Genomic DNA, 15,202 nt, shown 5'->3' with positions numbered 1-15,202 from the left:
TATTTATTTCTCCAAATGCAAGATTAACGTGTATTAATGAATGGATTTTCTCTGAGCAAATCTAAGCATCCAAATACACCTCTGATTTTGTCAGGGGAAACTCTCTAGCTCTTAGCCCGTTTTCAGAATGGATGCAACACACGGTTCTAAAGCTAAACGCGCCTCTTTCCCGGCTCAGCTCTGAGCTCCATTCATTCCTCTAGACTGAAGGACTGGAACCCACGGGTGGGTTCACAGAATCATCACCGATTGACCGAGCATGAGCTTTTAAACCTACCATTCTAACGCCGTTTTCAAAGGCTTGCCGGGTGAGTGGAGCCGGTCCGTCCACGGTCTTGCCATCATCATCCGGGCCCCAGCTGGCACTGTAGATATGCACGTGCTGGGGATTGAAGCTAACCGATTTCGCTTCAACCATGTCTGTGACATCTCCATCCAGCATCCGAACCCCTTCCAGACAGAAGGGAATTAGCTTGAATAGAGGCTTCACTATATAACACCCGAACAGCCCAAGACGTACTCCAATCACAGCATTTGGGGGGCAAAGAATACACTTAATCAACAGTTATGTGAGCATATCCTCTCCCCCTCTCCCCCCAAAAAGGATAACGTAGACTCTTCTGAAGCTTTCTTGGAGAGAAAGTAAATTATGTTGTGCACGATGGAGGAAAACTTCTTTCAAATCTTTTTTATCTGTTATTCTCTTTTTTAACGTTCCCACAATTTCTCCCTTCCCTTTGCCCCTGTCTTCAGAGAGTACTTGACAGAGAGAACCCCAGGCAATCCATCTTCCCGAAATTTCTCTTCATTAGGTAACTTGGGTTCATAATTGGTATAAAGCATTCTGACCTTAGCGAGCTCACCAAATTTGGAAAGCGGCCAAGTTAGGTGGGTCTAATTTCCTCCATATTTAATATCATCTCCTAATCTGTAAAACTGATGTGAACTTAATATATTATTTCTTTGCCAAGTTATTTAGGAGTCAAACAATAAATGAGAATGCTCTTGGAGCATGGAACGCATCAAATAATTCTCAAAGGGTTTTAATAATGTTTAGTCATTAATCTTCATTTAAGTATAGTCCTGCCCAACAGACAGGAATTTATTATTAACCTTAATAGGCAAAAATAAACAGAGATATGCAAAAATAAATTACAGGTCAAACGTCAGGCTTTCCTTCTTTCCTTTTATTTTTAAGACTTGAAACATCAGAACATCTAATTATTAAGTAAACCTCTCTCTCCTTCAGCTTCAGCTAAATACCATCACTGAGAGACTGTAGTATTTTACAATCCCATCTTTATGGTCCAAATTCACTCCTTTGAAACACCTTGTTATCCAGTAGGATTTCAAGCTTTTATGGCTACCAACACATTTTTATTATAAAACTGCAAAGCAGGCCAGCTTTAATGCTATGTGGTTTGAGGTGGACTTCTGGTAGAAAATAAACCTATTTTTGAAAAAATACTGTACCTTCTTTGTGCTTTAAAAAAATGATTTAACTGTTAACCCTAAAATTTACAAACATAAAAAAATAGAATGACAATGAGCATTGATATCAACAATACTCAAGAACTGTTAACATTGCGCCTGATTTGCATCGGAACCTTTTTACGCCACGTGACAGATAGGTCACTATACCCTTTTATATAGTGACCTGTCATGTGGCGTAAAAAGGTTCCGCTGAAAATCATACATATCATACACACACACACACCACACACACACACACACACATATATATATATATATATATATATAAAATTTTTTTTTTACAAAAGAACAATAGAAATAAACACTCAGGACACATTAAATATCCCCAAAGCCTCCCTAAAGACATTGCACTTGATTGTTCCATCTCTTGGCTGTCTTTTCTGCTAGACTTTTGGATTTTTAAAGACGTATATAACAGGTGATACGGAGAACAAAGGTTGTAAAACAAGTCACTTTAAAAATTATGAAATGGAAACTGTACCCGGAAGGCATGTCGACACTGTGTTTTGTGGGAGTAGAAAGCCTGGCTTTCTGCATATACTAGGTCCGAAGTAGCCACTGGTTTGCTTTAATTTGACATGAATATTCAAAATTCATCTGCACGGTGTTTACTAAAAAAAGATGGGCTGCTTCATATTCTTCAATTTTTACTTCTTGCCATTTCAAAGCATAAAATGGAACTACAGTTGACCATTGAACAACTCAGAGTTAGATGTGCTAGCCCTTCCCCACCGCCGTGCAGTCAAAAGCCCACGTACGACTCTGACTCCCCCAAAACTTAACTCCTCTTGGCTGGAAGCCTTACCTCTAACATAAACCATCGATGAACATGTATTTTGTATGACATATGTATTATATATTGATTGTATTCTTACAATAAAATAAGTTAGAGCAAAGAAAAGGTTATGAAGGAAATCTTATGGAAGAGATAATGCATTTACTGTACTGGACTGTATTTATTGAAAAAACTCTGCGTATAAGTGGACCCGCACGGTTCGAACCTGTGTTGTTTAAGGATCAACTGTATTTTATTGGGACAAAGAGGTCTGAAATAAACTCTGGACTATATAACTTCCTGGAGCAGGAGTGGCAGGTCCATGAAAAAAAAAAAAAAAAATGCCGGATGAAATCCTATCGGGAGGGTAAATATACTAGTTTTCTGACCGAAAGTTAACAAATGGGAATTTTGCTTCCTCACGTTTAAAGATGAAAGGCTGCTTTTTCTTTATCTGATGGCAAGCCTCCATGCTTTGGGTCTGGGGGTTAAATTTCTACCTCAGTATGTTCTTGTTCTGGGGATGACAGAGCATTTGTGAGTCATTGCCAGACATTCATTTCCTCGCGGAAGCCCCGTGCACTAGGTCGGCCGCTCATCTGCGAGTTCACACCTTCGTTCCCTGAAGGTCAGCGAGGGCTGGGGTAGCACTAGAAAGTAATGATGGGGACATGGATGTGTGTCAGTGTGCGTGAGGGACTGTGTGTGTCTGGGACGTCACGAAGGGTTGATGAGGCAGCCACCGTAGCCATATGATTCTCTGAGACTATCGGGTGTCCAGCAACCTCATCACTCTTCAGGGGAAATTTCTGTCTCTCTTCTTCAGCTCCTTCGTGAACCTTCCCCTTGACACACAGCAGATGCTCTCAGAGTACAGCTAATTCCTGGTTAACAGGCTGCCATACTCTAAGAATTCAGTGTGAAATAAAGGAGAGAAAGGGCGAATGTACTGAGCACTGACATTCAAGCAGTGTCAGAAAACCTTTCCTTAGCACTGTTACCATAGACCCCAAACATTTCATGTTACAAGACCTCTACACTTACCCTAGAAAGGACTGTTATCTTTATTTTTTTAGATCCAATTCTATTTACCACTTGACAACAAAGAGTGTACCGGAAACAAAAATGTCGGTCTAGTAACCGGGAACTTCATTCATCTGTGACACCGGTTAGGAGACCCCCCCCCTCCGGGGGACACCTTCCGAGCCACTAGCATCTCTAGTCTCTCTCATAATGTGTTCTTCCCATTGGTGTGTGACTGAGGCACTAGGCTACAGCTAACAAATATGCTAACAGACGGGAAAGTAAGAGTTTGCTTCTATTAATGCCTAGATTTATACTACTTCGGTTGGGCCCTTGGAGTAGGCATCTGTCTATTTGAGTTTGTGCAGGCATGTATAATGTATACACATAATCTGGAATTATTAACAGTACAGTGTCACTACATTATGGGGCTACAAAAGGAGGTTTTACCACTTGCCAATTTCCCTTCAATTACAAGGAACTTTTTGTAAAGCGTAAGGATGAAGAAAAAAAATGGGTTTTCTGTTTTGACGTAACTTCGAAATGTTTCTTTCCCTAGAGATGTGATGGGCTCGTATTTATGTTATCAGTTCTCTCTGACCCAGGCAGCGATTATATAGTTTGGGATAGAGCTGTCAATGACCCCCCCATCTTCATGACTCAACATTTTTTTTCACGCCTGTTTTAAAGAAAGACATGTCTGTGTTTGCGATACTTTAGGGAGATGGCTTCAAAAGCCTTTAACCGTATTAATAACACATGCTAAGGTGGTCATTTTCGGCAACAGGTGAACACTACTGTGCACTCAGATCCCTGTCTTGAGCTCACAAAGGGTTCCGCATCCGCCTAGGTTTGTTTCCCATACCTCCGATCTTGGCATTGAAAGCAATTCCGACTGTGCAGTGAGAGTTGTTTGCTGCGGCTGCCACTTCTCCAGCACAGCGGGTCCCATGCCTGCAGGGAGAACACACACACTTGCTAAAGTACGACGCTCCATCCTTACAAACCCAAAAAACATCACTGCCACCATTCAGACTTCAAAGTGGTGAAGAACGCAGCAAGCTGTGGATGTTGCTGGAACTTCTATCTCAATAGCACAGAGCCTGTCCACTGCAAACTTTGAGCATTTCATTATATTCGGTTTGGGATTACAGTAAAACCTTTGGTTTTGAGCGTAATTTGTTCCGGAAATATGTTCGTCATCCAAAGCATTCGTATATCAAGGCAAATTTCAGGAACCATCGGCTGAGTTGTGATCGTGACATTCGGTGCCATGTACTACTCATATTGCAAGACATCGCTCATTTATCAAGTTAAAATGTTTCAGAGAGGTTCTTGTCTTGCAGAACACTCGCAGAACAAGTTACTCAGAATCCAAGGTTTTACTGTGTATTACTGAAATATATATACACGTGTATGTATATATGTATATATAAAATCTCCTTGAAAGCTAACATCAAATGGTATGTTTCTTTGTATTCTCTCAACTTTCATTGTCCAATATGGTAACCACCAGACATCCATGGCCATTCAGTACTTGAAATGTGACTAGTGTGACCTTATTTCAACTTTCTTTAAATTTAAGAACTAGTATTCAATTCAATTATTACAAAATTTAAGAATGTCGCTATAGGAGAATCTACTTCTTAAACTGTAAACTAAAATACAGATCAAGTATCTTCAATGAAAATCTATCATCTAAAATGCGATACGCCATAAACACACATTGGATTTCTAAGATTTGATATGAAAAAAGCAATGTGAAATAATCCCCTGATACTTGTTGTATATACATGACATGAAATATTTTATTGAATAATATATATCATCAATATTTATTTCACCTGTTTCCACCATTTTACTGCTCTTTAAAAATGTGGCTACTAGAAAAGCAAACATCTTTTTCTGAAAAACATTCCGTTCATTTCTCACCACAGTGACTTTGTTCCTTGATCAGAAAAAATCCTTTAACTGAAAGGACTTCTAAAATCATCCTATCCGAGGATGGCAGAGAAGTTCCAAGTGCAAAGTATAATCTGATTAGAGATGTTGACCTAACACTGTATTGAGAAGAATTCTGAGATATGGCCGAGCCAGAGAAAGGAGACTAGGGCCGATGAAGACTGTGTGTTCTAGATGCAGACGAGGGATGTAATAACCACAATAGCGTATTTGTCATTGCTACTCAAGCCCAAGGCTCACTCCTTTGCCCTCAGTTTTAGAGATGAGGGTGCTTAAGGAGGCCCTGAGATCGAGAGGCTTCGAGTGCCTCACTCAATTAAACGTCCAACTCTTGATCTCGGCTGAGGTCGTGAAGTTAGGGTTCATGAGTTCGAGCTCCACATTGGGCTCTGGGCTGATGGTGCGAAACCTGCTTTGGAATCTGTCTCGCCTTCTCTCTGCCCCTCCCCCACTTGTGCTCACTTGTTCTCTTGCTCTCAAAAAATAAATGAATAAACTTAAAAAAAAAAAAAAAGGAGGCCCTGAGATGTAAAGAGATATGCTGAAAGCAGCCCAAACATTACTTTTTACTTTATAGAAGAGACCACACTCATCATGGGCTATGACTAGTGCAAACGTAAACAAGTTACTGCTTATGATGGATAGGTGCACACACAAGTTTAGACAACAGAGAAATACCCTGCTTCATCCACTTAGTAACGTCATACATATCTTCCTATGTGAATAGTCAACATGTCATTTAAAAGCTTACTGTTAACTCACATCATCTTTTAAATGGTGCACCCTTCCCCCCCCCCCCATAATCTCTTTCACAACTCACTTATTCCTGGAAATTTACCCAGTATTTCACTAATATTAACAAGGCTATGAAGAAAAATCTTGAGCGTTTATATCATTTTATACCTTGAGATAAACTCCTAGAAGTGGAATTACTCCATCAAAGAGTACAGAATACACCGTCAATTTGTTCAGATGTTTAAAGTAATAAAACTAAACCTCAAAAAACCCCTGCAAGATGGATAAATGTTATTACAAAGCATCAAATTTCTGTGCATCACACACAAAAAGGAAATACCATAAGCCTCCTTGAATGACAATATGAAGAATGGAGAAAATATCGGAGCAAATCCCTGTGTCCATAAACCCCTATGAATGAGTTTTTCAATCTTTTTCATCCTTGCCAATTGGACATGAAAAACGTTACCTCATTGTTACTTCCCTTTCTATCCCCTCAGATTACATTTGATGTTGTACATCTTTTCAAATACTTATTAGCAATTTCTCTTTCTTGCTTTGTGAATAACATTTTAATGCCTTTTGCCCATATCTGTTGCATATACATTCCCAGATATGTTGTTTGGAACACAGCAATCTTATGGGAATTTTAGGTCATTCTACACAGTAATTAATTTTGCCATCCTGGCATTTGATTGTACCACTTTAATCATCAGAAAAATGATCCACTCTTAAAGGAAAATAATATTTCTTAATATTTTTTAATGTTTATTTTTGAGAGAGAGACAGAGTGTGAGGAGGGGAGGGGCAGAGAGAGAGAGAGAGAGAGAGACAGACAGAGACAGAGACAGAGACAGAATCTGAAGCAGGCTCCAGATTCTGAGCTGTCAGCACAGAGCCGGACGCAGGGTTTGAACCCAAGAACCTTGAGATCATGACGTGAGCTAAAGCGGAAGCTTAACAGACTGAGCCATCCAGGTGCCCCGTAAAATAGTATTTCTTTTGTAAATTGCAACCTAAACTGCCAACTTTACCTACCCCTGAACCCAGCAATTATTTACTGTGACTCTTCATTAGTCTCTGACTGCATGTCATTGCATGGTGTAAGTTATTTTTTTCTCAAATGTCAAATTCCCTTTGTGAGTCCATTTTTCTTATACCTCATTGTATCTATTACTAATTAAGGCAAGTGCTACAGGATCATTAAGGATCTGATTTTAATTCTCCAATTGTTATTTGTAAGTCCATTGCGACAGGCTTGTCCATTGTGTTATGGATTTGATGTTTTCTGCAGTTCTGTCAATTTTTATTTTATTTAGAGTGGAATTATTAAATCTTGCTAGTGAAACTACTTATGAATATGTAGTAAAACTCTAGGAATCCTACAGCAAAAAAAATTAAAGATACAGGTTAATAATTAAATTATATACCTTTTTTGCTCCCTTGACTGTCAAACATTCGTATCAGTTATAGCTCTTATAAATACAATATAGTTATGTTTTCTTTGAATCTAGGCTATATTTGTCCTTTACTTGAGAATAAGTATATTTACAGTGACTATACCCATTGTTATATGATATATTTATGTTCATTTCTGTATGGATGTCATTCATACTATTCGCTAGTGTTTCTCATAGCTATTTGATCATAAATACCTAACATCACAAAGTCTAAAGTCATTGACACTTTTTTCAACTTTTCCCAAACAATACAGACTACACTGTTTAAACTGTGATTACTCACCTCTTAACAAATAAGTTCCCCATGATTCTAGTTGTACATTTTTTTTTAACCTTTGAAACTATCCATTTGTGCCACTGCTTTGAATAACCAATGTTTGTTTAGATTTACCAATATTCTTTGCTCTATCTGTTTTTGTGGTTCATAACTCCCTTTTGGGATCACTGACTTCTTTCTGAAGAACATCCTATAAATGTGTCCATCAGAGAGTCTTTTGGTAGCCTCAGAAAATTATTTTACTCTTGTTCTTGAGAAAGAATTTCACTGGGTATATAAATGTAGACTAACAGCACTTCAAAGAGGCTATTCCACTGTCTTCTAGTTCCATTGCTTCTGGTGAGAAATCAGCCATCTTGGCAATTGAGTTCTCTCTGGATACTTTCCAGATCTTGTCTTTGTCTTTTCTACTCTGTAGGTTCATTAAGACGCTGTTAGGATTTTTTTCTTTCTTGCAATTCCTAAACCAGTGATTAAATGTTTAAATCTTCAGAAGTCTCGGGGCACCTGGGTGGCACAGTCGGTTGAGAGTCCGACTTCAGCTCAGGTCATGATCTCGCGGTTCGTGAGTTCGAGCCCCTCATCGGGCTCTGTGCTGACAGCTCAGAGCCTGGATCCTGCTTCGGATCCTGTGTCTCCTTTTCTCTCTCTCTCTGCTCTTCCCCTGCTTGCACTCTGTCTCTGTCTCTCTCTCGAAAATAAATAAACAGTAAAAAATTAAAAAAAAATCCTCAGAAGTCTCAGCTCGTACCTTTGAAAATTACCTTACTCTTTAATTGCACCTTCAGACTTTCCATATCTTTTTCCCTCTGGGCTGCTCTCTATGTAACTTGCTCAGTTCTATATAACACTTATCTTCGGCCATGACTAACTTGCTATTTAATCTATTCACTACATTACTCGCATCGATCATTAGGTTCTTCTTTTCAAGTTCCTTTTCGAACCCACCCGGTTAATTTGAGCAGTCTCTTCAAAAACAAAACCCTTTTCAATTGAATGTACTGACACATACATTTCTTGGCATGTGTGAATGAATGTGATAATTCTAAAATACGTGAATCTAACTCTGCTTTTTTTGCTGCTGGATTGTTTTCATGGTATTATTTTCCCCATGTGGTTGGCAAAAAATAAAACGTAAGAACTAACTTGGCTCTGTACTCCTCAAATGCAATAAAACCCTGCACATATTATGCTCATCATTAATGTACAGTGAATTCTCCTAAGTGAAGAACAGAGTGACTATTTCCTTCTAAAAACATTTCTTATACAGATTTCTGTACATTGCTCTAGATCGTGAGCAGTGACGAACCATTTGTGAACAGAGAAGTTATCGCTCTACTGCAGATGCATCTATTTCAAATACTGGTTAAATAATATTTGGAACATACTGTAATTGAGGGTCCAAGTTGCTAGCTCAACTGCATTCAAACAGCTCACTCTCTTCAGGTGACAGTGATCATTACCCCATGTAAAGTACCCGTCATCTTTTGTATTTTTATATCTTGGTTGGATTCAGTGTTTTGACTTGGATTTAAGATAGATCAGGGGTATCTGAGTGGCCCAGTCGGTTCAGCATCCGACTTCAGCTCAGGTCATGATCTCGGGGTTCATGAGTTCAACCCCCGGTGCCAGGCTCTGTGCTGACAGCTCAGAGCCTGGAGCCTGCTTCGGATTCTGTGTCTCCCTCTCTCTCTCTCTGCCCCTCTCCTGCACATATTCTCTCTCTTTCTCTTTCAAGAAAAATAAACATTTAAAAAATTCAAAAAAAATAGATCATGTAACAACGGATATCATCATGACCTGTTCAAGTACGTCAACGAGATTAAGTTTATTGCTTCCCTCAAAGAACAAGGGTGGTCAGCATTAAGAATATTTATGACGTCAGTCAAATATAAAGGTCACAAAACAGACCAAAGTCGGTGTTTCAGATGTATCTTTCTTCAGAGATAACAGAGTATAGGCATATAGATTACTGTCAGCCAAAGAGAACAGTTCCAGTAGATTCTAGTCCAGAAAACAATATGCTCATTATACTAAACTCTGACCCACAGCACCTAAATATGAATTCATTAGCCAACTCCCATGCAACACCGCGTGGAAAATTAGCCGTTTAGTTTCCTTGCCTATCACCATGATAACACTAATACTCATTATTTTCTGAGACCACGGAAGGTAATCCAATGATAGAAACTATAATGGACATTTAGACCAACGGCAAAATGAAATGGACATCATGTAATATAAAGTGGATGCAGACGAATTAGGAAGTAAAAAGTACATCACATCTCTGATTCTCTTAGGCATATTATCATTGCTGCCGGTACTGTAGTAAGTGAAAAATGTTCTATCGCTGAATTTTTTTACTTAAATAAACCATTTTGGCTCGGAAAGAGCATCTTGATAAAGAGGTGATGACAGCCTCTGTTCTACCATTTCAAGTCTTCTCATCTACTACGTTATCTGTTCCCAACAATAAACCACTGAAATTAAAGGTCTCCAGAAGTTTTACCCGGGGTCTATGATTGAAAAGAAAGAAAATGATATCAGAGAGTGCCTGTTCATTCATTCCTACAATATTCTGAACTCATACAGGGGAAGCGAAGGGAGAATAGAGTATAAATGCATAGTCGACTGTATCTTGCTAGGTGGTAAAATACTGCCTTCGCATATTCTCCTGCCTTCTCATAGCCCTAGAGTCCCAGTGCTTTGTGAACTTTGTTTCTTCCATAGGAGTTAGTGGGGATAGAAATATCAACTTACTTGAGCAGCTTGAGGTTTGGAGACAAGCTGCAAGTAAGCTCAGCAATGAACCCGAGACGTCGGGACACACACGACAGGTCTTCGGTTGCCACCGCGTTGCCTGAATGTCAAAATCCAAGCCACACACCAAGCAGTGACATCTTGGAGAAAGACTATTTTCTCTTTCATTTCCTTCTTGAAACCTCTTCAGCTGTTCGTGGATTCAGTCTACCCCCTCACTGTTCCTATTCCCTTTTGACATCTGCTGTGCCCATTCGCTTTGGCATGTTCTAATTTTGTTTAAATTTGACTGAAAACTTGCCATTTCAAAAGCTCGCTTGGAAAGGGAGAGGACAGCAAGAAATAATGATGTATTTGACGTGTTCTCCAAAATACCGCTTAGAACTGACGTTTCTGATGCTCAGATTGTTCTTGATAATATTACCACCTTGTGCCTACATCACACTCTACAGTTCTTTTTTTTAAAAAGTTTATTTATTTTGTGTGTGAGCATGTGCATGAGAGAGAGAGAGAGAGAGAGAGAGAGAGAGAGAGCCCCAAGCAGGCCCCACACTGTCAGTGCACAGCCCGGCATGGGGCTTGATCCCACGAACCATGAGATCATGACCTGAGCCGAAACCAAGAGTCAGACGCTTAACCAACTGAGCCACCCAGGCGCCCCCACGCTCTCCAGTTCTTTTAAGTATCGTAACCTCGTCTGATTCTCACCTCAACCCTCTCACGTAAGCAAAACAGGTATCCCTTCTCTAGTTTCACAAATGAGCAAATTCAGTCAGTCGGATGGTGGCTGGAAGGTAAAAAAAACATGGCAGCCTCAATCCTTATGTGATGCCTTTTCACTATTCCAGGGAGAGGCACAGGGGTCCACGTCCCTGTCTTTGAAGGGCTGCCGAGATTTCATGCCTTTTACGTGCTACCCTACTCCGTGAGGTAGTTAATGGCAACTCCACTCCTTCATTACTATTGATGACAGGATATTTGACAGTCTATTTTATAGAATCTCTCTAATAAATTATTCAGCTTGAGGTAGAAGGAGAAAATGCTGGGAATCTTAAAAATGAAAACTTAAGAAGAATGGATTATTGCCCTGTCTTCAGTGAAAAGCTTTACCAAATCTCTTGTAAAAGTTTCGGGAGGGGAAAAAGAAAGGTAAATTAAAAAATTGTTTGAGGTGACAAATCACACAGTCCACTTTTTGGTGATTAGTTTTTGTGAGACAATTAAGATACTAGCTTCTGAAGTGACTGCAATTATACATAGTCCCTGAGGCTCCCATAATATTAAATTTTTTATTATACAGGGAAGGAATTCAGAAAAACTCATTCAAAGTAACTGCTATGGACTGAATGTTTTCGCCCACCTCACCCTCAATTCATACGTTGCAACCCTAATCCCAGTGTAAGGAGATCTGGAGCTGGGGCCTTGGGGAGGTTATTAGGTCGCTAGGGTGGAGCCCTCATGATGGAATTAGAAACAGCAGAGAACATTCTTCCTTTCTCTCTCTCTCTCCCAAGTGTGGATACAGTAAGAAGGCAGCTATCTGCAAGCCAGAAAGAGAGCCCTCACCAAGAATGGAATCTTGGACTTCTCAGCCTCCAGAATGGTGAAAAATAAAGATTTATTGTTTAAGCCACCCAGTCTATGGGATTCAATTATTCCAACCTCCACCAAGACACCAACAAATAGCTATATAGAATAAGATATTCAGAGATGCTCTGACAGCCTAATATTGAAAAAATCTTAAGCATGAACTCTAAATTATGACAGCTCTAAATAAATCAACACTTATTCATTTTTTAGGGAGACAGAGAGTGAGCAGGGGGGGAGCAGAGAGAGAGGGAGACACAGAATCAGAAGCAGGCTCCAGGTGCTGAGCGGTCAGCCCAGAGCCCGACGCGGGGCTCGAACTCATGGAGCTGTGAGATCATGACCTGAGCTGAAGTCGGACGCTGAACCAACTGAGCCACCCAGGGACCCCTAAAGTACGATGGCTCTTATACTTAGCAGCAGGCATTGTGAATCCTCCTCTTGGTCTTTTTTTTTTTTTTTTTTTTTTTTTAAATTTTTTTTCAACGTTTATTTATTTTTGGGACAGAGAGAGACAGAGCATGAACGGGGGAGGGGCAGAGAGAGAGGGAGACACAGAATCGGAAACAGGCTCCAGGCTCTGAGCCATCAGCCCAGAGCCCGACGCGGGGCTCGAACTCCCGGACTGCGAGATCGTGACCTGGCTGAAGTCGGACGCTTAACCGACTGCGCCACCCAGGCGCCCCTCCTCTTGGTCTTTAAGAAGAGATACACAATATTTAAGGAAGTTAATAAAAGTGAGCATTCATCAACTGCTCCAAAGTCTAACCGATATGTATGTTACAGATAAGAAAGTGAAAAATATATTTTATCATGTTAACTACTAATAGGCCAACAAAGAGTTAGCATCAGATATATCACATGTAAATGACTAGCAAAGTATTCTAAAAAGCAGAAAATTTTCTTTTACAGGTTTAAAACTACTGTTAGCTTGACACACACATACACATATACATACACGAAGCACAGATAAAAACTAGTAAGATCTGAACAAGGTTTACAGAGTGTATTCACGCCAATTTCCTGGTTTTGATATTTTACTCTAATGATATAAGTTGTTATCAGTGGGGGAATCTAGATGAAGAGTATGGGGGACTTGTATATTTTTGCACCTTTCTGTGAATTTATAATTATTTTCTTAAGTAAAAAAAAAATCACTGTGGTTCTGAAGAATCTCCAGTTATTTACAATATTTGGTTGCAATTCAAGATGAGTATTTTAGTCAGAACACGAAATAATGACCATAATATAAATAAAACGCAAATGGTCAGTATACTGCCCTCTTAAAAATGTTTAGATTTTTCACAAACTTATTTTTAAAAAATTTTTAGTTTATTTTTTTGTAATTGAAGTATAATTAACATAGTGTTCTATCAGTTTCGGGTATACAATATAATGAGTCAATAATTCTGTACATTTCCCAGTGCTCATCAAGATAAGTGTACTCTTGGGGCGCCTGGGTGGCGCAGTCGGTTGGGCATCCGACTTCAGCCAGGTCACGATCTCGCGGTCCGGGAGTTCGAGCCCCGCGTCGGGCTCTGGGCTGATGGCTCGGAGCCTGGAGCCTGTTTCCGATTCTGTGTCTCCCTCTCTCTCTGCCCCTCCCCTGTTCATGCTCTGTCTCTCTCTGTCCCAAAAATAAATAAACGTTGAAAAAAAAATTAAAAAAAAAAAAGATAAGTGTACTCTTGATCCTTTTTATCTATTTCACTTATCACCCCCACCCTCAACATCCCCTTCTCGGGCAACCACCAGTTTGTTCTCCGGATTTAAGTCTGGGTTTTGGTCTCTTTTTTTCTTTGTTCTTTTGTTTCTTAAATTCCACATACGAGTGAAATCCTATGGTATTTGTCCTTCTCCAATTTACTTCACTTAGCTGTATATTAGGTGCATCCATGTTGTTGCAAATAGTAAGATTTCATTCTTTTATGTCTGAGTAGTATCCCACTGTGTGTGTGTGTGTGTGTGTGTGTGTGTGTGTGTACGTGTATGTATGTATATATATGCGTGTGTGTGTACACACACACACACACTCCATATCTTTGTCCATTCATCTATCAATGGACACTTGGGTTGCTTCCATATTTTGGCTATTGTAAATAAGGCTGCAATAAACATAGTGTTGTGTGCATCTTTTCAAATTACTGTTTTGTTTTCTTTGAATAAAAACTCAGTAGGGAAATCACTGGATCATATGGTAATTCCATTTTTAATTTTTGAAGGAACCGCCATAACGGTTTTCCACAGTGGCTGCACAAACTTGCATACCCCCCCCACAAGAATGCATAAGGGTTTTTTTTTTCTATACATCCTCGCCAACACTTGCTATTTCTTGTATTTTTGATTTTAGCCTTTCTGACAAGTGTCAGGTGACATCACATTATGGTTTTGATTTGCATTTCCCTGATGATTAGTGATGTTGAGTACCTTTTCATATGCCAGCCATCTGTATGTCTTCTTTGGAAAAATGTCTATTCCGGTCCTCTGCCCATTTGTTCAGATTATTTATCTGTTTATTGGTGTTAAGTTGTGTAAGTTCTTTACATATTTTGCATATTAACTCCTATCATTTGCCAGTATCTTCTCCCATTCAGTAGGTTGCCTTGTCATTTTGTTGACGGTTTCCTTTGCTGGGCAAAAGCTTTTTGTTTTGGTGTAGTTTATTCTTGCTTTTGTTTCCCTTGCCTTAGGAGACATATCTAGAAAAACGCTGCTAAAGACAATGTCAAAGAAATTACTGCCTATGTTTTCTTCTAGAATTTTATGGTTTCAGGACTCACATTTAGGTCTTTAATCTATTTTGAGTTTACTTATGTGTACAGCATAAGAAAGTGGTCCAGTTTTCCCAAAACCATTTGTTGAAAAGACTGTCTTTTTCCCATCTTATATTCTCACCTCTTGTAGATTAATTGACCATATAAGTGCTAGTTTATTTCTGGGCTCTGTATTCTGTTCCATGGATCTGTGTCTATTTTTGTGCCAGTACCATACTGTTTTGATTACTACAGCTTTGCAGTATGTCTTGAAATTTGGGGAGAGTGATCTCTCCAGCTTTGTTGCTGTTTCTTAAGATTGCTTTGGCTACTTAGGGTCTTTTGTGGTTGCATGCACATTTTAGGATTATGTGTT

At 39.4% G+C, this 15,202-nt stretch overlaps 1 protein-coding gene across 4 annotated transcripts in view; it reads right to left on the bottom strand.

Annotated features, from left to right (window-relative positions):
- The window catches only part of PCSK5 (proprotein convertase subtilisin/kexin type 5), a 472,761-nt gene that overhangs the window by 287,089 nt on the left and 170,470 nt on the right, over window positions 1-15,202 (bottom strand). For all 4 annotated transcript variants that reach the window (XM_086685036.1, XM_086685033.1, XM_086685035.1 and 1 more), the window contains 2 exons: window positions 4,158-4,246; window positions 278-450 (listed from right to left, as the gene is read on the bottom strand). In XM_086685036.1, coding sequence (XP_086541162.1) covers window positions 278-450; window positions 4,158-4,246 — 262 coding nt within the window. The remainder of the gene's footprint in view (window positions 1-277; window positions 451-4,157; window positions 4,247-15,202) is intronic.

Source organism: Puma concolor, chromosome D4 (genome assembly GCF_028749965.1).
Source record: "Puma concolor isolate L17-30 chromosome D4, mPumCon1.1.hap2, whole genome shotgun sequence".
Taxonomy (NCBI): domain Eukaryota; kingdom Metazoa; phylum Chordata; class Mammalia; order Carnivora; family Felidae; genus Puma; species Puma concolor.
Note: the sequence above shows the minus strand (reverse complement) of the source record. Positions and strands in the feature narration are given on the sequence as shown.